Source organism: Sturnira hondurensis, unplaced genomic scaffold (genome assembly GCF_014824575.4).
Source record: "Sturnira hondurensis isolate 20B ecotype Veracruz unplaced genomic scaffold, ASM1482457v3 Scaffold0014384, whole genome shotgun sequence".
NCBI lineage: Eukaryota > Metazoa > Chordata > Mammalia > Chiroptera > Phyllostomidae > Sturnira > Sturnira hondurensis.
In genome coordinates, this window is record NW_028087015.1 from 3,119,331 (window position 1) to 3,145,342 (window position 26,012).

At 37.6% G+C, this 26,012-nt stretch overlaps 1 protein-coding gene across 1 annotated transcript in view; it reads left to right on the forward strand.

Moving 5' to 3' along the window:
• The window catches only part of ADAMTS6 (ADAM metallopeptidase with thrombospondin type 1 motif 6), a 250,909-nt gene that overhangs the window by 9,019 nt on the left and 215,878 nt on the right, over nucleotides 1–26,012 (forward strand). The window contains exons 2-7 of the mRNA XM_037062866.1: nucleotides 396–534; nucleotides 2,670–3,034; nucleotides 11,529–11,697; nucleotides 16,364–16,584; nucleotides 17,085–17,168; nucleotides 17,677–17,822. Coding sequence (XP_036918761.1) covers nucleotides 438–534; nucleotides 2,670–3,034; nucleotides 11,529–11,697; nucleotides 16,364–16,584; nucleotides 17,085–17,168; nucleotides 17,677–17,822 — 1,082 coding nt within the window. The 5' untranslated portion in view covers nucleotides 396–437. The remainder of the gene's footprint in view (nucleotides 1–395; nucleotides 535–2,669; nucleotides 3,035–11,528; nucleotides 11,698–16,363; nucleotides 16,585–17,084; nucleotides 17,169–17,676; nucleotides 17,823–26,012) is intronic.

Below are 26,012 nucleotides of genomic sequence, written 5' to 3' on the forward strand. Positions count from 1 at the left end.
CATTATCCTGCTAAACATTTAGGTTTCTAATACTGTGTTTAGTCTTGGGAACTTTATTTAGACTATAAAGAACAACAATGGCCTAATTTAACTATATTAAGTTATTTCATAGTATATGTCCTTTGGCAAGCATTTGGCAACATAGATCTGTCCATTCAGGATATTTCACAGTTAACTTAAATTTTTTAGTTTTTTTTTGGTTTGGAAAATGGCCATACTGTAGTAACTAATCAGTCTAATGCTTTGCTTATGGAAATTTTACCATCATTAATTTTTTCATTTTGGGTTGAAAAAAATGAACCCAGATATAGAAGAAAGTACAGGATGTTCTAAAAAAGTACCTGTTAAACAGTGGATAGTCTAATAACTAATCTGCTGTGGTATTGACTCTCTAGCACATAGGTAGCCCTCCAAAAAATCATCCAGTTTGCTAAATTATGGAAATTCTGTGGAAGACGTTGACCTGGATTTTGAGCCTCATCATGGCTTCATCGGAATTTCATAGTGACCACAGGCTCTCATACAGTTCACAAGGTAGGAGCCCCACTGTCGAAACTGACAAAACAGACTGCTGTTAATCTGGCGAGAACAGAGTCTGCATATTCAGTTTGGGTAACCGTTTTCTTTGGGATATGTAGTGTTAGGAGCTCTGTCAGTTCAGTGCTCATTTCATAAATGTCAAGGATTCTCAAAGTCTGTTTAACTTGTTTTACTACTATTTAATATCCAGTGGATTTTAGAGTTTCCAGGTCTCTTTCAGAAGATGAGAGACCCAGGCCTCTTCTTTGGGATCCTAAACTTTAGTAGGCTCATTCATTGTTGGGGTTTATAGGTAATGTTATGTGCAAGAGGAATGCAAAGGTTTCTATTATGAAAGACCAAGAAATCAGAAAAATTCAGATACGAGATTTTTCTAATATGGACAAGTAGTGAAAAAAATACTTACCCTAACTTAAGAATTCTGATAGTTTAGAATTCTAGTCCTTAGACTAGAAACTGAATAAAAAAGAAAGAGTTGTGAGAAGTTCAGTTTTTCAGTTTCTAACTCATAGATCCCTATTATTTTCATTCATATAATTGAACTTTGTATCACAGAAAAGATCTTAACAGAAAGTTACCGGGAGTGAATGTCATTTTGTTTTCCAATCCTTATAGAATTTTTGAAAGCATACCTTTTGGATTTCCTTTCCATGAATGTACAGTTACAGATCATTTCTGGTGCTTATGAACCAGATTTCCAAGGCTACTATGGACGGATATCTAGAAATCCACTTGTACAAAATGGGGCTCTCCAAGTAGATCAGCAAAGCCTTAATATTTGGCATAAACTCTTATTCGTGAGCAGTGAAATGGTTCATAAGAGTTTATGTCTGTGGGTGAACCCCATGTATAGTGAGTGAGGTATCAGGGAGATGTTTGGTTTTCCGTAGCGTTTTAGTAAACCTTGCTAAAAGGAAGATGTGGTTAAAAAGGTAGATTGATAATATTTGGTACACCTAAGTAAGGAAAAGAAATAGTCCTATGATTTTTGTCATTCTGATGATTTTTAACATCTTTATTGAAATACAATAGATACACCACATAATTTACCCATTAAAGTATACAATTCAAATGGTTTATCGTATATTCGGAGTTGAACAACCTTGACCACAATCAATTTTAGAACATTTTCCTCATCCTAAATAGAAACCCTGTGCCCGTTAATCATCACTCACAAATCCCCTCTAAACCATCCCACATCCCTAGCCCTGGGCAATCTCTACTTCTGTCTCCAGAGATTTGCTTATTCTGGATATTTCTGTATAAATGGAATCATATAAACCACGGTCTTTTGTGCTGTTTTCTTTCACTTAGCATGTTTTTATAATGTTAGACCATAGGTTTGGATTATGAAGGCAGTTTTTATGAAGCTTCATTCATGGCATGGCATGTTTCAGTCCTGTATTCCTTTTTATTGCAGAATTATGTGAATATACCTCATTTTACTCATTGACTCATCACCTAATGGACATTTGGGTTATTTCTTCCTTTTGGCTATTGTGGATAATGCTGCTATTAGCGTGCTGCTAGTTTCCCTGTGGATACGTGCTTTCATTTTCTTGGGTGTGTAGCTAGCTGTGCAATTGTTGGGTCAGATCGTTGTTCTGTGTTTAATGTTTGGAGGAATTGCCAGACTGTTTCAGAAATTGGCTAACTGATCATTTATTTTAAAATTTTTCTTCAAGACTGTAGAGATTCTATATAAAGTCTTTCGGATAACTTTCAGAACATTTTAACTGAACCAAAATCTATATTCTTTTACGTATGTGTGTTTTTTGCTGTTTTAAATTTCGATATTAAATATTCATATTTCCTGTACAATTTTGCCCTTTGATTTTATGTTCTTTAAAATTAAATTTTAAACAGAAAAATAGTCTTTTACTTTTAAAAGAATATTAAAATAATGTTATTTTGAGGAATGAAATAATTGAAACTTAATTCATCTTTAGATTTTAAGCATTTACTCTTTCATTTTTGTCTACGATAACATTTTTTGGCCATAACGCATGTATAATGGTGCATAGTCTTAGCCAATATATTTGTTGTTTATATGCTACTTTGTTGTTCTGTTAAATTTTCTTTCCTTCCATGTGTTTCTTCCCTGGATTCTCTGCCTTATGATCACACAGAGGAATTCCTGACTCATCTAGAACATTACCAGCTCACTATTCCCATAAGGGTTGACCAGAACGGAGCTTTCCTCAGCTTTACTGTGAAAAATGATAAACACAACAGGAGAAGACGGAGTATGGACCCTATCGATCCACAGCAGGCCGCATCTAATTTATTTTTTAAACTTTCAGCCTATGGCAAGCACTTTCACCTAAACTTGACCCTCAACACAGATTTCGTGTCCAAACATTTCACCGTAGAATATTGGGGGAAGGATGGACCCCAGTGGAAACATGATTTTTTAGACAACTGTCATTACACAGGATACTTGCAAGACCAACATAGTACAACTAAGGTGGCTTTAAGCAACTGTATTGGGTTGGTAAGTGGATGTGATCCTTTTAAATTTCTTATGGGTAAAAAATTTGCAATGTAATGCCTTCCCTCAGATTAAAAAATACATATATATATATATATATATATATATATATATATATATACACATACTCCTGAGTGGTTTCAGTAGGGAAGGCAACAGTGTAAATATTTTTGTGATCTCTGCTGCTTTTGATAGTCTTTTTGATAATGTTTGCATTGATTTTCCAAAATAAGAACTATGTTTTAAAACCTATATTATCAGTAGAAGAATGAATGATACCTCAGGTTTGATTTTAGATTTAAGTTTTTCTGTCCAAGTAAGACATCTTTTATGCATAAACAAAACTCATTAGTTAAGAGTTTAAGACTATGTATGTATGTATGAGTACGTATTATTTCAGGAAACCGTGACACTGATTGCCTCTTTAGGTTTCTTTCTATAATACCTTTCTCTGGTAGGCAACATAGCTTAATTATGTCTGACCTACATATGGTTATAAATTCTTTTTTTTTAAATTAATTTATTTAATTGTTGTTCAAGTACAGTTTTTTGTTTTTTACTCTCATCCAAGCCCACCCCCCTGGTTATAAACTCTTGAAGCAAAATTTTTTATAACAATATCTCTTTATGAAATAATATTTTCCTGCATTTATCTAAAGATGGATTAAATATCTTATTTTGCTTAGAAGGTGGATTTCATGAGTGTGGGGTTTGTCCTGGGCATTTGAGTCCATTATAGTCTAATGGTAAATACACAGTTCAAGGTTACAGAGCAAAGTATATTCTCATACTTTCTCTACAGCTTTTATCCTATTCAGAGTAGTGTAGATGTTCCACTAAGCTCTACCTGGCCCTTGCTGGTGTGGCTCAGTTGGTTGCAGCGTCGTCCCATACACCAATACACCAAAAGTTTGGCAGTTTGATTCCCTATCAGGGCACACACCTAGGTTGCAGGTTCAATTCTCAGTTGGAGTGTGATGTTTCTCTCTCACATTAGTGTTTTTCTCTCTCTTTCCCTTCTTTTCTCTCTTTCTCTCAAATCAATAGACGTATTTTTTAAAAAATTATAAAAAGTTCTATATGTAAAAGAGCTTAAACATTTTGATGCTAGAGTCATATTTTCAGTAACCATTTTCCTTACTCTATCACACTTATATCCTTATTTCTACTTCAATATAAAAAACACATAATTAGAGTTGGATTTAAATAAGTCCTAACTTTGAAAAGAGTATCAAGAACCTCACAGTTTAGGAAAACTTTCACTATAGGTATATATAAGAATGTCTAGTTGGGGTTTGAGAAATACAACTCTGAAATTTAAAAAAGAACTTAATTCTGGGAATAAGTAATTTGAGAGTCATTAATACAAGTGTCTATTTATGAAATTGTGAAAGATCTGGCAAACGGGATCTTGAGGCAAAAGTGACAGTAAGGTTGAAAGTGGGAACTCTTCTACACTTAAGTGGGTAGCAGAGTGCCCCCTGATTGTTCTTTATTCACATTGAGAATTTGCGTCTCTTGTTATCTTCCTCTATTTATTAACACCTTTCTTTTTAAAATTTGCTTCCTAGCCAAACTGTGTGGTTCATACTGACTAACTTTGATTACTTGGTTAAGGTCAAGCCTGCCATGTTTGTCCACTGAAGTTTCTATTTTCCCCTTGGCAACTGATAAGGAATTTGTGGCCAGATACTTTGAGACTGTAAATGTCTTGTTCCTTATCACGCTTGTACCCACCAATCTTAGTAACCCCTGTCTTCATTCTTATTTCGTATCATGTTACAGTTTTTTTAAAATGTTTTATTTATTTATTTTTAGAGAGAGGGGAAGGGAAGGAGAAAGAGTGGGAGAGAAACAGCAATATGTGGTTGCCTCTCATGGGTCCCCTACTGGGGGCCTGGCCTGCATCCTGGGCATGTGTCCTGACTGGGAATTGAACTGGTGACCCTTTGCTTCATAGGCCCATGCTCAATTCACTGAGCTACACCAGCCAGGGCTCATGTTACAGTTTTAGTGAAATGAATATGTAAACAAATTTCAAAAAATCCTAGTTTTTAAAGGCCCCCCCGTAATCAATTCTGTTTTTAATTGTTCCATAAAAATAGTTTTTAATGTAGAGAATAGATTGGGGGTATACCATAAGTTCAGCTGTATGTGTTAAATTTGAGAATGTTATATGGGATGTTGAATATGCAGAAGAGACATGCATTATGAAGTTAAAAATTTGGGAGTCATCAATATATGGATGACAGCGTCAGGAGATTATATGGAATTGCTTAGATGGGGAAACAGGTAGAATAAAGAAGAGGTCCGAGGGCCGAACCTTTGGGCACTCCAAGGGATTAAGGAAGTCAGAAAGATACGGAGGAGAACAGCAGAGAACAGTGAAGTAAGAAAACCAGGCAAACTCCTGATCCAAGTCAGAAAGTATTTCAAGAGCAAAATGCTGCTGAGTCCAAATAAGAGTGGGCTGAAAACTAATCATTGAATTTATCAATGAAGAGGTAATTGGCGACTTTGACAAAAGTATTCTTGCTGAAGTCATGGTGAGGTTTGAAGAAGAGGCAAAGACCTGATTGGCAAACATTTGAGGAGGGATACAAGAAGAGAAAAGACTACGTAGACAGTGATCTAAGGAATTTTGGAAAAGCAAGAAATGATCAGTTGCTGCGGGCAGAAGTGGGAGGTGAGAGTTTTGTTTTGCTTGATAGGAATGATTATATAGAGAGAAGCGAAATTTCTGGAGTGATTTTCTTTATAGGTAGAGAAGGGGTGGATCATCTGCATAAATGGACTAATTGTCCTTAGCTAGGGGAATAGACGGCTCATCTATAATAACAGGATATCAAATAGATTATAAGGATTTGAGATTCAGGCAGGTGGGGTATTTGTGGTTGTAGCAGTCTGTGGAGGAGTCTGAGGAGTCTGTAGCAGTCTGAGGAGGTTGTGCTGTGTTATTTATTGAAAGAGAAGATAGGAAAATGAAGTGTTAGGAGATTATGAGGAGAAGAGAAAGTATGAAATAATATATGTAGGTGCTCAGGAGACTGAATAAGCCAGAGCAACATAGTATACTTACCATGAAGCATTAAGGACTCATCTGAGATTATGATAATGAAGTTGAGTGAGAGTAGGCATCTTGGTGTGTTTACCTCCGGCTAAATGAAGCTGCAAGGGTGTAGGCCCAGGGTAGCAAAATTAAATGTAATCAGGTGTGTAATTAGCCAGACAAATTCCATGAAGGGAGAAAAGGGCAAGGGGAGTATAGATGGAATGGAAGCTGGATTGGGAGGAAAGAGATGATATGCATTGGGTGGACAATGAAAGGATCAGTGGGTCCTGTTGGGCATCAGAGAACTGTATTGGGAGTTGAGACACTAGAAAGACGGTGCTGGAAAGAGAGAAGAATGGAGTACTTGAATTTGAGACTATGGCAATATTGTAAATACTGATAATGCTGAATGAAGTCTAGGCTTTGACTATGGGTATGAATATCTAAGGTAAGGTGAAGGACAAGATATTTGAGAGAGAGGCGGTCAAGGAGTTGAGAAGGCAGGTGTTGGAGACACCAGCTATGTCCGTAGTTCTTATCCTGGGGTCTTTGGGTAGAATCCAGGGGATTTGTGAACTGGAATGGGGGAAAATATATCTTTATTTTTATGAATTCCTAGCTGAGTCTAACATTTTCTTTTATTATGTACATAGCTATCAAACCACAAAAGTAATAACAGTTCCTGTGACTTTGTCCTCAGTAGAAATTATAGATATTTTCATACCATTTTACAGTTTTTATAGGTTCTTCAAAATATTAATGTTAAGCACTATTGTGAAATTATGTTTTGGTTTTTTTTTTAGATTTTATTTATTTATCTTTAGAGGGGAAGGGAAGGAGAAAGGGAGAGAAATATCAATGTATGGTTGCTTCTCATGCATCTCCTGCTGGGAACTGGCCTGCAACCCAGGCATGTGCCCTGACTGGGAATCAAACTGCGATCCTTTGGTTTGCAGACCCATGCTCAATCCACTGAGCTACACTAGCCAGAGCTGAAATTATGTTAATTATTAGGTTCATTGCAGATCTTATTTAAAGTGTTATAAATGTCATATGTATTACATTTAAAAATATTTTGATACCTATATTTCACTGCAATTGGTTTTATTTATAATCCTTATTTCCTGTAGTTAAAATACTCTGAAAAGTGATTCCTAGGCTTCATTCCTAGACTTCCCAAGGGATTCAGGGCACTTGTGCATTCACACACACGCAAAAATTTTAAGGACCAATGATGTAAGAAGACATTGGAGTCAATAATTATTTCAAGATTGAAACTGCAGAGAGTGACAGTGACCCAGAAGCTGGAGTATTTCAGGGATGAGGAAAGCGACCCTGGGTCAGTAAATAACTGCACCTAGAAGAGGGAGAAGGTGATGGCTTGAGATTCAAAGCTGGTGGGTTTTGTTTGTTGGTTTGGGTTTTTTTGGAGGAGAGGGAGAGGGAGAATCGATTGAAACTGGCAGTGAGTCACGAGGACATATGCCCTACTTGCAAGTACAATCCTACTTGCCTGTAGAAGAGAAAGCACCCACCATTCTAGAGGATTACCGGGAAGAGTGTCACTGAAGGAAATTCAGGTTTTTGTTGGAGCCAGATGAAGTGAACAGTCACAGGTCAGGCTGAGGGTATAAGAAATTTTGTTGACAACTGACCTTGAGTTTGAGAGGTCATGGTAGAAGTGTTTCTAATGGTGAAAGGGGGCCGTAGCAGATAGGATCAGAAAACATGATGTCTGTAATCATATGGGGAAGAGAATCCAGGGTCTTGGTCTTCTTGAAAGGACTGGGATTGCAGGGAAAGGGGGCGTGATGGGATTAATTCTGGTGGTCCTGAGGCTGACAGTGCAGAGGTGAAGGGGGCCTGAGGCCAGTGAGAGCAGGGCTCTCGCTAGGCATGCACAGATTGCTGGTAGCCCCTCTTAACTCAGCTCCTCCGTCCTCTGGCCCCAGCCCCTTTCTGATTTCATAATTGCTTCCCCTTCCCTCCCTGTAGCCACAGTAGTTTCTTGCTATTTCTCAAGAATTACTCTTTATTCTCTTACACTGTTTTATTTTTCATCTTAACATTGATCACTGCCTGATTGGTCATTTATTTATCTATTGCATGAATTGCTTTCTCCTAGCTCCTCCCATCAGAATATAAGCTCCATGATAGAGCCAGAACTTTGTTCTGTTAGTTATTGTACCCCTACCCTTTAAACCAGTACCTGCTATGTGATAAGCATTCAAAGCCTACTTAATGAATGAATGAATGAATAAAGTCAGAAACAGCCCTCAGAGGATAAGGGAGTTACAGTATCGTAGCTCAGAGTCCAGGCTCCAAAGTTAATCAAGTGAGTCTGTTACTCAGCTTTGCTCAACCTTAGTTTCTCATTAGCTAAGAAGAGCTGATAGTGACACTTACTTCAAAGAACTATTGAGACTACATGAGATAATGTGTGTGAACATCTTACAGAATACCTAACATCTAAAGGCCAGAGTCTGTTCTCAAAATTAGAGTTTGTGTTTAGTTAGACAAGGCTTGTGACTCTGTTTTTCCCAGCAAGCTGATTTTTGTGTCTTGAGTGACTTGCCCATGGTCCAGCATGGCATGACTTTGGTGCCTCTCCTGCCTACACTTCTTATACATACCCTCTTCCCTGAAGGAGCAGATTTCAGTTTACTATCCCATTGTGAACCTTCTGAGTAAAGTAATTCATGCTCCAGTGTTAGAGCTTTTAATGACAGGTTATGATGTTCCTGTCAGTATTTGCATTTAATTTAGAGATTAGTATCTTAAGAGTGAAGCAAACAATGGTGGAAATATTACAAAATGACTAAGGACTTTTTTTTGCAATCAGTTCATTTCATGTAGGTAGCTGCCAACTTCATCTGTGAGTTAGAGCAGTTCTGATTGTGCCTCATCTTTCTTTCCCTGTGTGATATACAACATCAATTTCCCTAAACAGAATCACAGAGGTTTTGATTCAAAGGGACCTTAGAGATTATCTGGACCAGAGGCTTTCAGCTTTTTTTCTTTTTAAAGCAGCAAAAACCCTTTTCTCAAATGCAGTGTTATGTGGAAACTTAATATATAGATTAATAAAGGCACAGCTGATTCTTAAGCCCAGGAATCCAAGCCCTGTAGGTCTCTCTTTGTTGTCTGGGGCAGTCCCCTAAGGGCACTTCCCTGGAACCCTTAGGGCTCCCCAGAGTGCTGTTTTCAAACCACTAATTTAGACCAACCCTTTCATTTTTCCAGCCGAGGAAATAGACCCGGAGCGTTTGTGTTTTACCCAGCGCTCCAGGGCAAATTAGTCGGATTAGGAGTGGTTCTCACGTGTGCCGCACTTAGGAAAACAGGAGTAGACAAGGATGGAAGTTCTTATTTCTGATGCAGATAACGTTTACTACCTCATTTCTTTCTTTTTTAAAGCTTTTATTTACTTATTTTTAGAGAGAGAGGAAGGGAGGGAGAAAGAGAGAGAGAAAGAAACATCCATCGATGTGTGAGAGAAACACTGATTGGTTGCCTCTGCACACCCCCAACCAGGGACCTGACCCACAACCCAGACATGTGCCCTGACTGGAATCGAACCGGTGACCTTTCACTCTGCGGAGTGACACCCAACCCACTGAGCCATGCCAGTCAGGGCATATCTCATTTCTTTTACTCAGCATGGTGTACATAGTACATACAGGACAGTTTCAATGGCTGTAACTGATACAAAGAATTATAAAACAGAACCTTTGCCTTAAGAAAGCAACTAGTATACTTGGGAATAAAAAACATGCAGTGGAGAAGTTATACAAAATTTAAATATAGCTTCAAGAGTTGAGATGTTGCAATGCAGTGTGGAATGAATTAAAATAAATTAATAAAAAATAAATAATAAGCTCTGTTGGAGCTCAGGGCATGTGAAGCTACTCCAGTTGGGCTAGAGAAAGATTTAAAGAGGAAATAAGACTGAGCTGAGTAGGACTTGGCTAAATAAATAGGTGTAAGGCAATGGATACTGTGAATAAGAGCAGAGTTTTGTGTGAATCCCAGCTCCTTCACTTACTTTTGCATAGTACTGAGCAAGTTCTTCACCTCTGAGCACGTTACTTCATCAGCAAGAATAGGGATCTATGCAGCAGGTATAGTAATTAAGGACATTTTAAAAAAAGATTTTATATATTTATTTTTAGACAGAGGGAAAGGGAGGGAGAAAGAGGGAGGGAAACATCAGTGTGTAGTTGCCTCTTGTGTGCCCCCCTCTGGGGACCTGGCCTGCAACCCAGGCATGATCCCTGACTGGGAACGGAACCTGCGACCATTTGGTTCACAGGCTGGCACTTAATTCACTGAGCCACACCAGCCAGGGCNTGAGCACATTACTTCATCAGCAAGAATAGGGATCTATGCAGCAGGTATAGTAATTAAGGACATTTTTAAAAAAGATTTTATATATTTATTTTTAGACAGAGGGAAAGGGAGGGAGAAAGAGGGAGGGAAACATCAGTGTGTAGTTGCCTCTTGTGTGCCCCCCTCTGGGGACCTGGCCTGCAACCCAGGCATGATCCCTGACTGGGAACGGAACCTGCGACCATTTGGTTCACAGGCTGGCACTTAATTCACTGAGCCACACCAGCCAGGGCTAATTAAGGACATACTGATTGGTGTAACATAAACATTAAAATGTCAGTTATCACAATCAAAGTTTATTTCTCCCTTATATTAGCAGCTATGTTGAGTAGCTTTCCTTGAGGTCGTTCAGGGACCCAGATTCTTTTACTTTGGGTTTTCACCTTCGTTAGGTGTTTTTTCAGAGAGAGTAGAGAATTCTACTGGGAGGTTTTCAGGGGCTGGGCCTGAAGGAGATAGACAACACTATCCATTTTCTATTGGCTGAAATTCAGTTACAAAACCAAACCTACACACAGAGGAAGCAGTTAAGTGTGCACAATGTGGAAAGGAAATTCTTCTTAGTGTACACCTACAGGGGTGTCCAACCTGCGGCCCCCAGGCTGCATGCAGCCCAGGGTGGCTGGGAATGTGGCTCAGCACACAATCCTACACTCACTTAAAACATTATGAGACTTTTTTGTGATTATGTGTTATAATGTGTTTAACGTGTGGCCAAGACCACTCTTTTTCCAATGTAGCGCAGAGCTGCCAAAAGGTTGGACACCCCTGATCGAGGTTTCTACTGCCTGAAAGAGTTGTTAGGAAGATTAGAGGAAATGATGTGCCTGTCATGCTTGGTACTGGGCATAGCATGTTGAGGTATTTAAACATCCTTTTCAAGGAAAAGAAAAATTTATGTAGTGTTTTGCTGAATACAGAAGGTTTAATACATATTTTATTAACGTGTATTTTAACCTTTTTGGAGAGGTAATTATTTATTTTTGCCTTTCGATAATGATAATATTCAAATGATTCTTTTCTTCTTGGCCAATCCTTTGTTTCTTTTTCTTTTAGCATGGTGTTATTGCTACAGAAGATGAAGAATATTTTATTGAACCATTAAAGAATACCACAGAGGATTCCAAACATTTTAGTTATGAAAATGGCCACCCCCATGTTATTTACAAAAAGTCAACCCTTCAGCAGCGGCATCTCTATGATCATTCCCATTGTGGGGTCTCGGGTGAGTGAGTGCAGTTTTCAGAAAGCGTATTTGCTTATTGCCACTTTCTTTCCTCCGGCATGCACGGTAGGGTTGATAATAAAAGTAAATAAGAATTTAAGTAGTTAAAATGATCATGTCCAGAGTCCTCGTCAAAAAGATCACTTAATAGTTTTAGGTCAGTGTTGCAAGTCTTTGAAATATATCTGTATAACATGTGATTTTTTTTTTTCTTTGAAAGGGAAAGAAACCTCCCTCATTTTATCCAGGTAATAGTTGTTACTCTCACGCCTAGGCGTTCCTCCATACTACTTGGCGCTGTTTGCTTAGCCTGATATTTTTATATTAGTGACAGGTATCCAGACATTTGCATCATAAGACTTGAAGAGTTTAAAGGTAGTATTCAAAGACAGTGTTAGTTAGGGTGCTATAGAAATGCATAAAAGGGGCAACGAGCCTGCACTTAGTGGTCAAAGAAGCCTTCATGGAGGAAGTGACTTCTAGGCAGAGGGCTAAAGGCTAAGAGAGAATAGCTGGGCAAAGGCCGAGGGAGCAGGGGAATAGCATTTACAAAGGTTCTCAACCTAAGAGAGAATGTCATGTTCCAGGAATTGATAGTTCATATAACTGGATGTTAGAATGTGGGTTGGAGAAGTAGGGGTGAGATTCAGAGGGGCCGTGGGAGATGAAATGGGAATAAGAAGGGACCAAATCACAAAGGCCTTGCAAACCACATAAGGAGCTTGTTTATCCTGAGTGTGCTGGAAACCCATTGAAAAGTTTCATGCAGTGGGAATCACATGATCAGATGGGGGTTCTAGAAAGATTTCTCTGGCAGCCCTCTGGAGACTGAATGAAGGGAGAGCAAGACTAGAGGTAGGGAGTTAGGAGGCTGTCCAGTTTGAAGATCAGAAAACTTAGGGAAATAGAGGGCATGGCCCAGCATGGTAGAAAGAACATGGGCTTTGGTGTGGCTTTGGAAAAATCACCCCACCTCTCTGGGTGCTCCTCTCAGCACACATTAGTCACTCAGTTAAATTGTAGCTGTCATTATTGGGATGGGTTTTTCTAGCATTTAAAGAGCTATGATATATAATATGTATGTATATATAAAATAATTTTAAATATTAGATTTGTTCTATGTAGGTATAGTAGCTGAAACTAGGGACAGAGTATTTCAGAGGCAGATTTCACTTTGATACAAAGAAGCATTCACCAATAAGTAACTTTCATGAAAGGTGGGCTGGGTTCCACAGGTAGTTGTAAAAAATGGAGTGAATTGCCTTGAGATCAGTGAATGCATCACTTTTTGTTTCTTCTCAGTGTCTTTCATGGGCTCCTTTTCTTCCACTTCAAGTGTAAGTGTTCTTTAAAGTGCTTTTCTCCAGTGACTGTTCTTATTCTGCATTTTTTCTTTTTGAGTCATGTCTGAGGCTTTTACCTATGGGTAGTCCTTCTTGGTCAAGAATAATTGGTACTAGAAAAAGGCCACTTACAGTGAATCCACTTAGGACATGAAGTAAAATTTCAAATAAATAATAATGATAAGAAAGGTCTTTGTATTGAGTACTGAATCTAAGCATTGTGGAAGTAGTTTATTCTATCTCGTATTTAACAAAAGTTTTGCTACAAGTAGAACTATATACAAATTCTTAAAAAATGAAGATTTAAATATTGAGTTGGTTATTGTGATATGATGTTTTTAAATAGTCCAACTATCCTCTTTTGAAGTGCCTATCTCATTAACTGGCCTTGCTCAGGCAGATTCTTGGTTTTCAATGGTGTAGGCATGAGTCAAACGGTTCTCCAATTCCACTTTTGCTGCCATTATACATTCCTGCCCTTTTGGGGCAACACTTTCTTCTACAATTTCTCCCTCAGGATTACTGAGACTGTTTCCTAAATGGGCCTTTCTGTTACTCTGTTCCATTCACGAGCCATTTCTACCGTCCTGGCACCAGTCGGTTTGGTTTGGACCCTCCTTATCTCTTGCCTAGACCACTGTCAGGACTTCCTAACTGCTCTTCCAATCTCCAGCTTTGTCTTGCTGTCTTGCTGTCCGGCTGTGTCGTATACCTCCCGACACTTCACTGGCTCCCCAGGGATGGGAATATAATTGTAGTTCCCTAAGTTCTGTGGGAATGTCACTAGATATTATTGGGGAAAAAGTGTTTTGTGTTCAGTAAACTTGGGAAACACCTGGTTAAGAACTATTTTAATTTATGAATACCCATCAAAAAAGACATTATATATACATATGTCTGATGCAGTGATAGCTAAGAAAACTAACAATTAAAAAGCTAAAAAGTTTAAAATGGTAATGCTGATAACAACAGTTACTTTATACTGAATGCTATCAAGTATAAACACTTTGCTAAGTGTTTATTTGGCCTGGTGATGTGTGTTCTTTTCACAGCATTGTAAGTAAAAATATTGAATAAGGAGAAATCGAATGACTCAGAGAAGTGAAAATGACCAAATTAAAGGAAAGTAAATCTTATATTTAGATATTTAAGCTGTTCACTTAGCGGAATGGAAGACTAAGCATGATTTGAATATATAGTGGTTTGCGGATCACAGAAGAGTGAGCAGGAGAAATTGGAGTTCTTTATTGTAGAAAGGATTGGTTGTTTCATAACAATATTACCACTAATTCCATGGCTTAAGCAGTGCACCTCTATTACATCACAGTTTCTGTCATCCAGGAGCCTGTGCATGGACTGGGTATTTACTCAGTTTCAACTAGGGCTGTGTTCTCGTCTGGAATCTCGACTGGGGAAGATCTCTCTTCTTCCATTGTTCTTGGCAGGGTTCATTTCCTTGCTGTTGTAGGACTGAAAGCTTTCGCTTTTTGACTGGTGGTCTGCCAGAGGCCACTGTCCGTTCCTTATGGACATGTATGATTCACCAACATGATTGATTGCTTCCTCTAAGCCAGCAAGGGAAAGACTCTAGTAAGAGAAATGCTACAATGTCATGTAACATAATTATGTACAGTACTCGTATGCATGTAATCACGTACATCTGATCATGTTTGCTGTATTTTATTGGTTAGAAGCAAGTCCCAGGTCCCACCCAGGCCAAAGGAGGAAGGAGACCACACAGAGGTGATCACATTAGGAAGCAGAGGTCCTGGGGGCCACCTTAAAAGTTTGTCTGTCACAATTGGACGTAGGGCAATACCTACAGGCTGTCTTTGGGATATACTACTGAAACAAGAAGCTGTGTGCCTCTGCTTCTCTTAACATTTATGAATAAGACACTAACTTATATGAGTTTCAAAAGTAGGTCACTGATATTTCTCATGGTCATTATTCATCTTATTTTTTTAAAGATTTTGTGTATTTATCTTTAGAGGGGAAGGGAAGGAGCAAGGGAGAGAAATATCAATGTATGGTTGCTTCTCATGCGTCCCCTGCTGGGAATTGGCTTGCAACCCCAGCATGTACCCTGACTGGGAATCGAACTGCGATCCTTTGGTTTGCAGGCCCACGCTCAATCCACTGAGCTACACCAGCCAGGGCTTATCTTATTTTTTAACATTTATAACTTCTCCCAAAGTAATCCTTTAAAGGGACAGGCTAAAGAAGTTAGAGAAATAGAGAAAGTGCCACTTTCTGTCAAGTATGTAAATTAATTTAGTATTTCCTCACTAAATTTTTCAGTAAGTGGAAGCTCGAAAGACTTTCTGTTCAATGGAAGGCAGCCATAAGTGAGGTATGCAGAGGGTCTGTACCTGCTCACGTTTGATAAGTGAAGAGGAATATAAATGAGACAAGTATTCACAAATGCCACAGCATGAAATGGCTTCCTGTGTACTGAAGAACCAAATGTCTGGAAAGCCAAGAATACACTACAATCCACACTGAAATGCAGTTGAAACTGAATTATGCTGGAATCATTCTGATGCCCTTTACCTCTAGGATTTGGAAAAGGGATACTCTGGGTAGTTAGTATAAATAGCTGTAGACAGAATTAAGTGAAAAAGGTAATTCTCAGCTTTTTAGAACTGAGATCTCCAGAGCAGTAGAATTGCTCTGAATAGGAGAGTTTAATAAGGAGTGACAGGTGCTTAGTTGTTTGGGTGTCATCCTGCAAAGCGAAAAGTTGTGGGTTTGGTCCCTAGTCAGGGCACGTTCAAGAGGCAACTGATCAATGTTTCTCTCCCTCTTTCTCCTTCACTCCCCACTCTCTAACAATAAATATTTTTTTAAAAAGCATTTTACTTTAAAAATAAATGCTCATCTTAGGAATAGATTTTTGTACCATTAATGTTGTTCTTCAGAACTGTCATAAGCTGTTTAGAAAGTTAATGCTCTTGTTGCTTTTTAAACATATTTGAATCATTTTTTAAAACACCTATTCTAAATTGAAAAGTATTATAAATTACTGAAATAATATGGAATCATTATTTGAAAATCTTTTTTACTGAATAATTCATTCAATTTATTATGTTTTCATTAGCAGTTGAATGTTTAATATTTTCAGATAATGTAATTCTTTTGAAAAATATTAAGGATTTTAATTTTCTCACTACTGCATTTCCTCGTTTCCTCCCCTTGGTTAGAAAACTCTCAGTGTGTTAGAGAATTTATGAGACGCACGTCTCAGTGACAGACCTGTAAATAAATCAATGTACTTAATGAAGCTATCGACCCGGTTCTTTGTTCCCCGCCCCCCACTGTAGACCTCGGTGGCAGCGGCAAACCCTGGTGGCTGAATGACACGTCTGCTTTTCCATCCGCACTGCCGGTCGGTGGCCCGCACAGCCCGCACAGCCCGCACAGGCAGAGGAGGTCCGTGAGCTCCGAGCGCTTCGTGGAGACGTTGGTGGTGGCCGACAAAATGATGGTGGGCTATCACGGCCGCAAAGACATTGAGCATTACATTCTGAGTGTGATGAATATTGTAAGTTTGATCCCTCTGTATAATATTGTAACAGCAGTTGTGGTTTTTGATGAAGGTGGTGGATTTTTACTGGGAAACAATGATTTTAAGAATTTCCTCATCTAAAATGAGGAAGACTTGATCTACCAGTGTTTCAGTTCCAGAGAAAATAAATTTAAAGGTGATTTTATTTTTTATTTTCAGATAATAAGACTTTCTGAATCGGTCATGTGAAATCTTGTTTAAGGAATTTTCTTTTAGCTTAAAACATCAACTCAACCTCTTAATTACTATGTTGTACGTAGTTCATCTCAGGAGAAACTATTTCTTGAGGTAGACTTGTATAAAAAACCTTTTACCGAGGCATCTTGAGGGCATTGTTCTAAGTGACAGGGGATGCAAAACACATTTTTGTATATGCAGTGATTAAATTCATGAAAAAGTACTTAGCCACATAAAAAAATGAATCACCCTATGATTTTTGTCTGACTTTGTGTCTTTTCTTATTTTCTGGAGGTCAGGTTGCCAAACTTTACCGTGATTCCAGTCTAGGAAACGTTGTGAATATTATAGTGGCCCGCTTAATTGTTCTTACAGATGATCAGGTAAGGATGAGTGACTTTATATATCTAAAATCTTAAAAGATGGGCTACAGAATTATGCATTATATAAGGATATAGTTTACCATTACTTCTCTTAGGAAGTTATGGTTTGAATATATTTTTCAGCAGTAAGCATTAATAATTTAAGCAAATTTGAGATAGTTTATGAGAATATACCTCTTACGGCACATTAAAGTTATATATGTATGTTAGCTGTATACTTCAGTATAAAAGTGAGCATTTCCATGACAGACTTTCTAATAGTGGTTGGTTTTGTACGCTGATAATCACATATATTCACATGATTATTAAAGCTGGAGCTGAAAAGAATATTTGTTCAATAACATACTAAATTAGCTCCAGGTCAGATATTACAGAGATAAAAATTGGCAAGAGATTATTCCTAGAAACCACTGCTTCTAATTATAGTGGCACTTTAGTCTTCAAAAGTTTTAACAACTGACCTTAGTAATTTGTTTGGAACATTTCTGGTATGCATGTTGTATTGCAGCCAAACTTGGAGATAAACCACCATGCAGACAAGTCCCTCGATAGCTTCTGTAAATGGCAGAAATCCATTCTCTCCCAGCAAAGCGATGGAAACATCATTCAAGAAAATGGGATCGCCCACCATGATAATGCGGTCCTCATTACTAGGTATGGCTTGTTGCAAGTGTTTTACCTTTGATTGTTATGCTTAATACTGTAACGATACTTGGTTCTATCAAATGCTTCATTTATGTAATGAGTATAGAGAAAGCAAATGGTAATTTATTATACATCCCTGAGAAAGAATATCTTACAACACTATTATTGTGTTTGCCTCAAATGAGAAAAGAGATTTGGTTGAGGTAGACAGTTAATAAATATCTTACCTCCTACTAAGGTCTGTTCATAAGGTTTAATTGGAAGCATGTATATGTTTTTTTGTTAATATAACAAAATGCATACTAAATGCAAGATCTTAAAAAGTATGAGAAAAATATATTTTAAAAATAATAATGTCCTGACTCTTGGTTATAAAATATATTAATTATTCCTACCTCCAGATAGTAAAAAGGAGAATATTTTCTGTCTGTAGTTGCACAGTTTACTTAGATGAATGTTTATTTAATTAAGAATATTTTAATTAAGAGGTATAAAAAAGCAGCTTCATTATATTATATGTTGAATAGCTTGTGTTTCAAACATTATTTCTCAAGAATCCAATGAATGCATGTATTTCCTTCAAGATTTACAAAACTGCATTCAGATATATTTTAGTCCTTACTCTCCAAAAAGTCTGTGAAGTAGATATTGTTATGATTTTTCCCATGTAAGAAATGAGAAAACTAATTTAAAGTACTGAAGTTACTCAAGATGACTTAGCTAATAGGTGAAACAACAGGACTCAAATTCTGGTTTTTCTCTATATTGTATATACTGTCTTTGTTTCTATGCTCTAGTTATGACTGGTTAGAAGTATGCTTAAATCATTTTAAGATAAGTTTGGCTTTTGACCTCTTATTAGTATTTAAAAAATGAAAATAAGTAATAACAAACAGCAATAAGCAGAATGGAAACATTGTTCCATCTTAGCTAAATGGAATAGGCTTCCTCGTCTTGAGTCTTTCTTTTAGTTTGCAAGGCATTATTTAACATACACTTCATCTATGACATGCTCATGACTCAGCACTGAACTCTGTGGAAGGAGCATGGAGTATGTGGGATTAGAATTTTTAGACTCAGAATCTTGAGTAAGTTAAGCTTTAAAAAAATAATTTCTCTTAACAGAGTTGTAGAGTTAAAGTTTCTGAGTTTATTTATTTTTTTTACAGTTACACTTACTTAATTGCCTTCATCTTCCTGACATATAAACCAGGAAATTTTATTTATGATACGCTTGCTGAATAGAAACAAAATTGTAGAATTCTATATTCATACGTGTTGACATGTCAGTCTGATAAATTCTGCAATTCCTCAGAGTCTTGTGGTCTGGAACGATTCCCAAATATATCTGAGGAGTTAAAAATATACTAGAAATTGTACAAATATAGAAACCTTTGTGTCAAAAATATATATGGATATCATTAGCCTCAATGAAATTACTAAAGGAAAATGTCTATTATATATGGTTAACAAAATGATCACAGATATTTACATTGGCTTCTGTATTTATATTTATAAGGCCCTACCTCCCCCCAAAGGTAATACCCAGTGGGCTTTTGATGCTTCACATTTTTATTATTGTATCTGCATTGGGTTTTTAACTTTTGCATCAGGTGACAGAAGTTATACCAAGAGTGCACATTTGTAAGTATTGGAGTAGTGAAATACATCTGGGCAGTTAGCCACTGTTTCTCTGCACTGGCTACATTTGGCTGGCTGGCTTGTTACTCTGAATTGGCCCAGATTGTTTTTGATCCTCTGCAGAGCTCTTTGCTTCGGTAAGGGCTTTCAGTGCTTTTTTGATGTCTGAGATTTGAACATAAAAATTCACTTTGTAAACTTGTCTCCTAATTGTCAGACTAGCACTAGAAATGATCTCAGGACTCAATAAGAGAGTACTTTTATTATTATTATTAAAGATTGATTGATTTATTTTTATTTTTTTTTTAAGATTTTTTAAAATTTATTTATCTTTAGAGGGGAAGGGAAGGAGAGAGGGAGAGAAACATCAATGTATGGTTGCCTTGCTGGGATTTGGCCTGCAGGGAACTGGCCTGCAACCCAGGCATGTGCCCTGACTGAGAATCGAACTGCGATCGCCTGAGTCGCAGGCCCGCGCTCAGTCCACTGAGCTATACCAGCCAGGGCGATTGATTTATTTTTATAGAGAGGGGAAGGAAGGGAGACAGAGAGGGTGAGAAATATCACTATATGAGATTGCTTCTTGCATGCACCTGGGGACCTGGCCTGCAACCCAGGCATGTGCAGTGATTGGGAACTGAACCAGTGACCTCTGGGTTCCCAGGCTGGTGCTCAATCCACTGAGCCACACTGGCCAGGGCAGGCCAGTACTTTAAAGAGTTCATATCTTGTATCATTTTATGTTGGTTAATGGAGGTTAAAAAATGCCTCTTTGGGGCAGTGTAGAATGCCTTTTTGAATTGTTTTTGAAGTTTCAAAGTAAATGTTAGCTTACTTAAAAGTCTACAAATAATTTTGAATTATTAGGGCCAGAGAGTGAGTCATCCAAAGGAAATAGTTATCATCTCTAATATTTAGGGGCTTTTTGTGGGAAGGGTGGAGTTTACCAGTGCTTGATTCTCCCTTATAAATTTTTGATTTGTAAAATAGAATATATGTTTAAATCATACTGCTACTTTTAGTAAAAATAATTGAGAATTCCATAGGTGATTTTACATTAGTGTTGAAAATTGTTTCATGTAACTCACTTGTTAATATATTTAGAGGTATGACTCCACCATTTAGAGGGAAGATTGTGATCTGTGTTTGCGTGAAATGCCAGCTCACTAGATGGAGTGTATAATGTGTTTATGGAGAATTCCATAGAAAAATTGATGGATGTTTATCTCTACTAGGCCTAATTTTGTCCTTGGGGTTTAAATGTTTTAAGCAGAAAGCCATTTGGAACTGTAGTTCTATTATTCAGGTAATAATAGTTACTTTTGGAAAAAAGTGTAAAAGCTCAAAATGTTATCTCCACTTAGCAAATGATATTTCATTGTTTTATTTTACCAATACAAATGTAAAACAAACTGTGCTCTGTAGGACCATGTGACTACACAGAAAGAAAATAAAAAAATTTGGTGTTTTGGATGATGCCACAAATATTGAATTAACACCAAAGAGCATATTTAAATTTTATATATACATATATTTTAATTTGTATATACTTTGTTTTTATACATAAGTATATATAAAATATGGTGTTATGCAAGCTGATTTTATCAAATTATTTTTTTAAGTAATTGAGGTATAATTGACAAAATTGTATACACATAAAGTATACAAAGTGATAATTTGATATGTATGTACATGGTGAGCTGATTACCATAATGAAGTTAACTAACACATCCATCACCTCATAGTTACCTTGTTTTTTATTTTTGAGGGGTGTGTGAGAACTCTTACCATCTGTTTACTTGAAGCAAAGATCAAGTATCCATACAGCATTATTGGTTATAGTGACTGTAGTTGTACTGCACATTGGATCCTCGGAATTTATTCATTCTCTCACTAACAGTTTGTGCCCTTCGACTAATACGTCCCCGTTTTCCCCAAGCCCCAATGCTGCCATTCTAATCTCAGTTTCTATGAGTTCAATTTCTTTTTAAGACTTTGCATGTAAGTGAGATTGTACAGTACTTGACTTTCTCTGGTGTATTTTACTTAGCATACTGCTCTCCTGCTTCATCCACGGTGTTGCAAATGATAAGACTTTTTTCTTATAATGAGTGCATAATACCGTATTTTTCAGATTATAAGATGCATTTCCCCTCCAAATTTAGGAGGAAAAGGGGGTGTGTCTTGTAGTTTGAATGTAGCTCACCCGGCTTGCTGTGGGGTAGGGGTGGGGGCCTATGTTACTTATGTTGTTAAGTATTTTACCACATTTTTTTATTCAAAATTTTTTTCTTTTTTTTTTAATTTTTAAAAAAGATTTTATTTATTTATTTATCTTTAGAGGGGAAGGAGAGGAACATCAATGTATGGTTGCCTTTTGTGTGGCCCCTGCTGGGAGTTGGCCTGCAGGGAACCAGCCTGCAACCCAGGCATGTGCCCTGACTGGGAATCGAACCGCGATCCTCTAGTTCGCAGGCCCGTGCTCAATCCACTGAGCTACACCAGCCTCAAAATTTTTTCTTATTTTTCTCCTCTAAAACCTAGGTGTGTATTGTGGTCTGGTGCATCTTACAGTCCAAAAAATTTGGTATATTTTTATTGTGTGTATATATATATATATATATATATATATATATATATATATATTTCACATTTTCATTATTTTTTAGAAATAGCCTACCACAAATATAGTTTTATTTAAATTTTATTGTTCAGTTATATTTTACAGTCAGTATTATTTTGTATTAGGTTCAGGTGTGCAGCATAGTGGTTGGACAGTCATATACTTTACAAAGTGATGCCCTGGATATTTCTAGTACCCCCCTGAACATAGTTGTTATAATATTATTAACTATATTCCCTTTGCTGTACTTTCCATCCCCAGGACTATTTGCTACTACCAATTTGGAGTTCTTAATCCCTTCACCTTTGTCACCCAGCTCCCTACCTCCTCAATCTGTTTTCTGTATCCATGAGTCTATTACTGTTTTATTTGTTCATTTATTTTGTTATTTAGATTCTATATATGAGTGAAATCATATGGTATCTGTCTTTCTCTGGCTGACTTATTTCACTTAATATATTGCCCTCTAGGTCTATTCATGTTGTAGTAAATGGTAGGATTTCATTCTTTTTGATGGCCAAATAATATTCCGTTGTATATGTATTAACTTTTTTTATCCACTTGTCTATTGATGGACACTTGCATTGCTTTTATAGCTTGGCTATTGTAAGTAGTGCTACAATGAACACAGGGGTGCATATATTCTTTCCAATTTGTGTTGGAAAGAATAATTCTTTCCAATTAGTGTTTTTGTTTTTTTTGTATAAACACCCCAAAGGAAAACCACTGGGTCATAAGTACACCTCATTTTCTTTATTTGTTCACCTGTTGATGGACACTTAGGTTGTTTTCTTATCTTGGCTGTAGTGAATAGTACTTCAGTGAACTTGGAAGTGAAGAGCTGTCTCTTCAGGGGACTAATTTACTGACTTCACTTCCTTCAGATATATTACCCATAAGTAGGATTGGTAAATCGTATGGTAGTTTTATTTTTATTTTGTTATTTTTATTTCTTTTCAAAGATGTTATTTATTTATTTTTGGATAGAGGGGAATGGAGAGAGAAAGAGAGGGAGAGAAGTATGAATGTGTGAGAGATACATCAATTGCCTCTAGCATGTCCCCAGCCGGGGACGCAGCCCAGAACCCAGCCATGTGCCCCAACTGGGAATCGAACTGGCCACCCCTGGGCTCACAGGCTGGTAGTCAGTCCACTGAGCCACACCAGCCAGGGTGGTAGTTTTATTTTTAAATTTTTGAAGAAACTCAAAATTACCAGCAGGATAGTCTCATGCAGCTTTATCGGCTGAGATTAGCACTGGAAGATTGTAGGGATCCTCAGTAACCCAGGCTGCAGTCGTCTGCCACAGAAGCAAAGGCTGCTGGGGACCACCTGGTCTCTTCTCCCAGGGGAGATGACGTGGTGGAGGAGATGCCTCTTGGTGCCAGGTTCAGCTTGCAGGTACCTGTGGAGCGGTGTTGGAGCCAGGGACTGGAGGGCCGTTGCCTGCAGTGTGAGAGCAACTCTAGGGTATGGCTGGTTATCCTGCAGTGATAATGATATGTGAAGTGCAGGTGTGTGCCGTGTCCGTGAAGACAGAGTCGAAGCATGGCCATGCACACAGCAACAGCAGCCCCTGGGTCCAGGGTGCTGGCTATTCTACAGTGGTGTTGGGTCTGATTTTTGGGCACGAGTGCAGCGGGCCCAGGGCTAGAGTGTGGAGCTTGGGTGTATACACAGCGGCCCTGGACAGGCATTTGGAGTGAGGGAGCCAGCGGAACTACTGTGGCTCAGGAGTCAGGTGTGCCCAGGGTTGGAAAGTGCTGGCAGCTCCCTGGGAAGTACAACAGCAGATCCTGTTGGAGTGAGCACAGCAGCGTCTTCTTTCCCAGGTCTGCAGAAGGGATGGCTGTTGGTTACCTCAGTGTGAAAGCAGCCACTATTCTCTGCGGAGCAGGCTGCTGGGGCCTGTGCCTCCTCACACCATGGGGTCCTCCCCTGAGGAAGCTGTAGATGGGGAGTTTGCACCTGTTGTGAGGGCTGTTGAGGCCCTCCGGGGCACAGAATGCCAGAGTCCTCTGCAGAGCAGACCGCTGAGGACCACGATGGTACCTGTCTTGTGGTTCCTGCCTTTTTCTTTGTTCTTAGTTGTCTCTAGACGTTTCCACCAAGCTTTCCCAGCGCACCCTTCTGTGTAATTATTGTCCCCTTTTTGCTTGATTATGTTGCTGTAGGTGCTTACTTGCACCCCTGAACCTTCCCCGGGCTCTTTTTGTTTGTGGATGGTAGCCTAATTGTTTTTTTGTCAGGAAATGAAAGTTGGTATCTTCTATTTCATCATCTTGATCATGCTACTCTCTTAGCTTTATTGGATCTTAACATTTTGCTATACCAAAGAGCAGTTTCATGTCGCTTTCTAAAGTGGTGAATGGATACTTCTCTATGGTGTATCGACTAACTGACATCTTAGCTCGGAATGCCAGAGTTAGTGCTATAATGAGGCCACATTTCTGGAAATATGGCCATATGAAATAAGTAAGCATTCATAGTAGAATAATGAAGCTGACCTTTCATTTTTTGTGATTATCAGTAGTAATAACGTACTGATTGCTTATAAGTCTACAGACTAGATTTATTAGGATTATTTGATGATTATTAGTGTTTACCTAAATCAGCTTGATAATAACTTTTTAAAAAATAATGGAAGTGACAATATATAACTATGTCAAAAGTGATTCATATTTTTGTACTTGAAAATCTAGAAACAGAATTTAAGAAGATAAAATAGGACTTAATATATGCACTTAAAAAGTTACACTTGCTATAAAACTTGCAGATTACCCTTTCACTGAGAAACTAAATTAACAGCTATTTAGGAATAAAAATGTACAATTTGATAGATTACTTTAAAATTATGTATATTTCCCCATGAATTCAGGAAATATCCACCACAAATTTAAAGTCAAGTCAATTTCTAAATTTATTTTGTGCAAAAATATTTTAAAAATCCATTTACAGTCAGAAAATCAGTAGGAATTTAGTGACATAAAGTGTCCTTGTGTCAAAGCCGAGCCATTACTGTGAACACACAAGTGGACACATTTCTGGCTTTATCTCCTGTTTGGGTGGGAATCATGTTTTTTATCTTTATGACATTAATATATAATAGTGAATATTTCAGGTAAGCATTATAACCTAAAATTCTTTTTGGTAACCTCTTTATTGAGACATAATTCACAGAGCATGGATGTGACCCAGGTTTAAGAGTATACTTCGCTGGTGTTTAGTGTGTTCACAGAGCTGTGCGACCGTCACCATAATTAATTTTAGAACATTTTCATCATTTCCAGAGAAAGTTGTCCTCATTTCCTTTGTCTTCCCCATCTAGGTTCCAATTTTAGGCAATCACTAATCTATTTTTTGTTTCTATAGTCTTGCCTAATCCAGACTTTTTGTATGAATGGCATTCTGCAATATGTAGGCTTTTGGGACTGGCTTCTTTTACTCTGTCTAGTGTTTTCAAGGTTCATCCAGGTTGAAGCATATGCCAGAAATTCATTCCTTCTATGAGACTAAATCCTTGAAAATTGAAGATACAGATCTTTAAGAATTCCTCTATTCATAGGATATTCTGCCATAGTTTTATTTCCCTTTCAGTTTCTTATTAATAAAATACATAGGACCTATAACTACATCTCAGAATACAGAACCAAAAATTGTATACCAAATCCAAATTTAGTCTTTTAATTAAAATGAGCCTATTTATCCTCTTAAGAGATCATGACTATTTGCTTTGATGCTGCTGGACTTTAAAGGGATTAGAATTTCCAAAGTCAACTAATGTATTCAGGTGGGATATTAAAAATATCTATAAAAATAGTTTCTTGCTAAAATTTGGCCTGTCATGTGTAGATTTAAACAAGTTTTTTTATTTTTTCAAGATGTATTTATCAGAATTATATACTGGCTTCATGATTGTATATTAAAACAGAGGA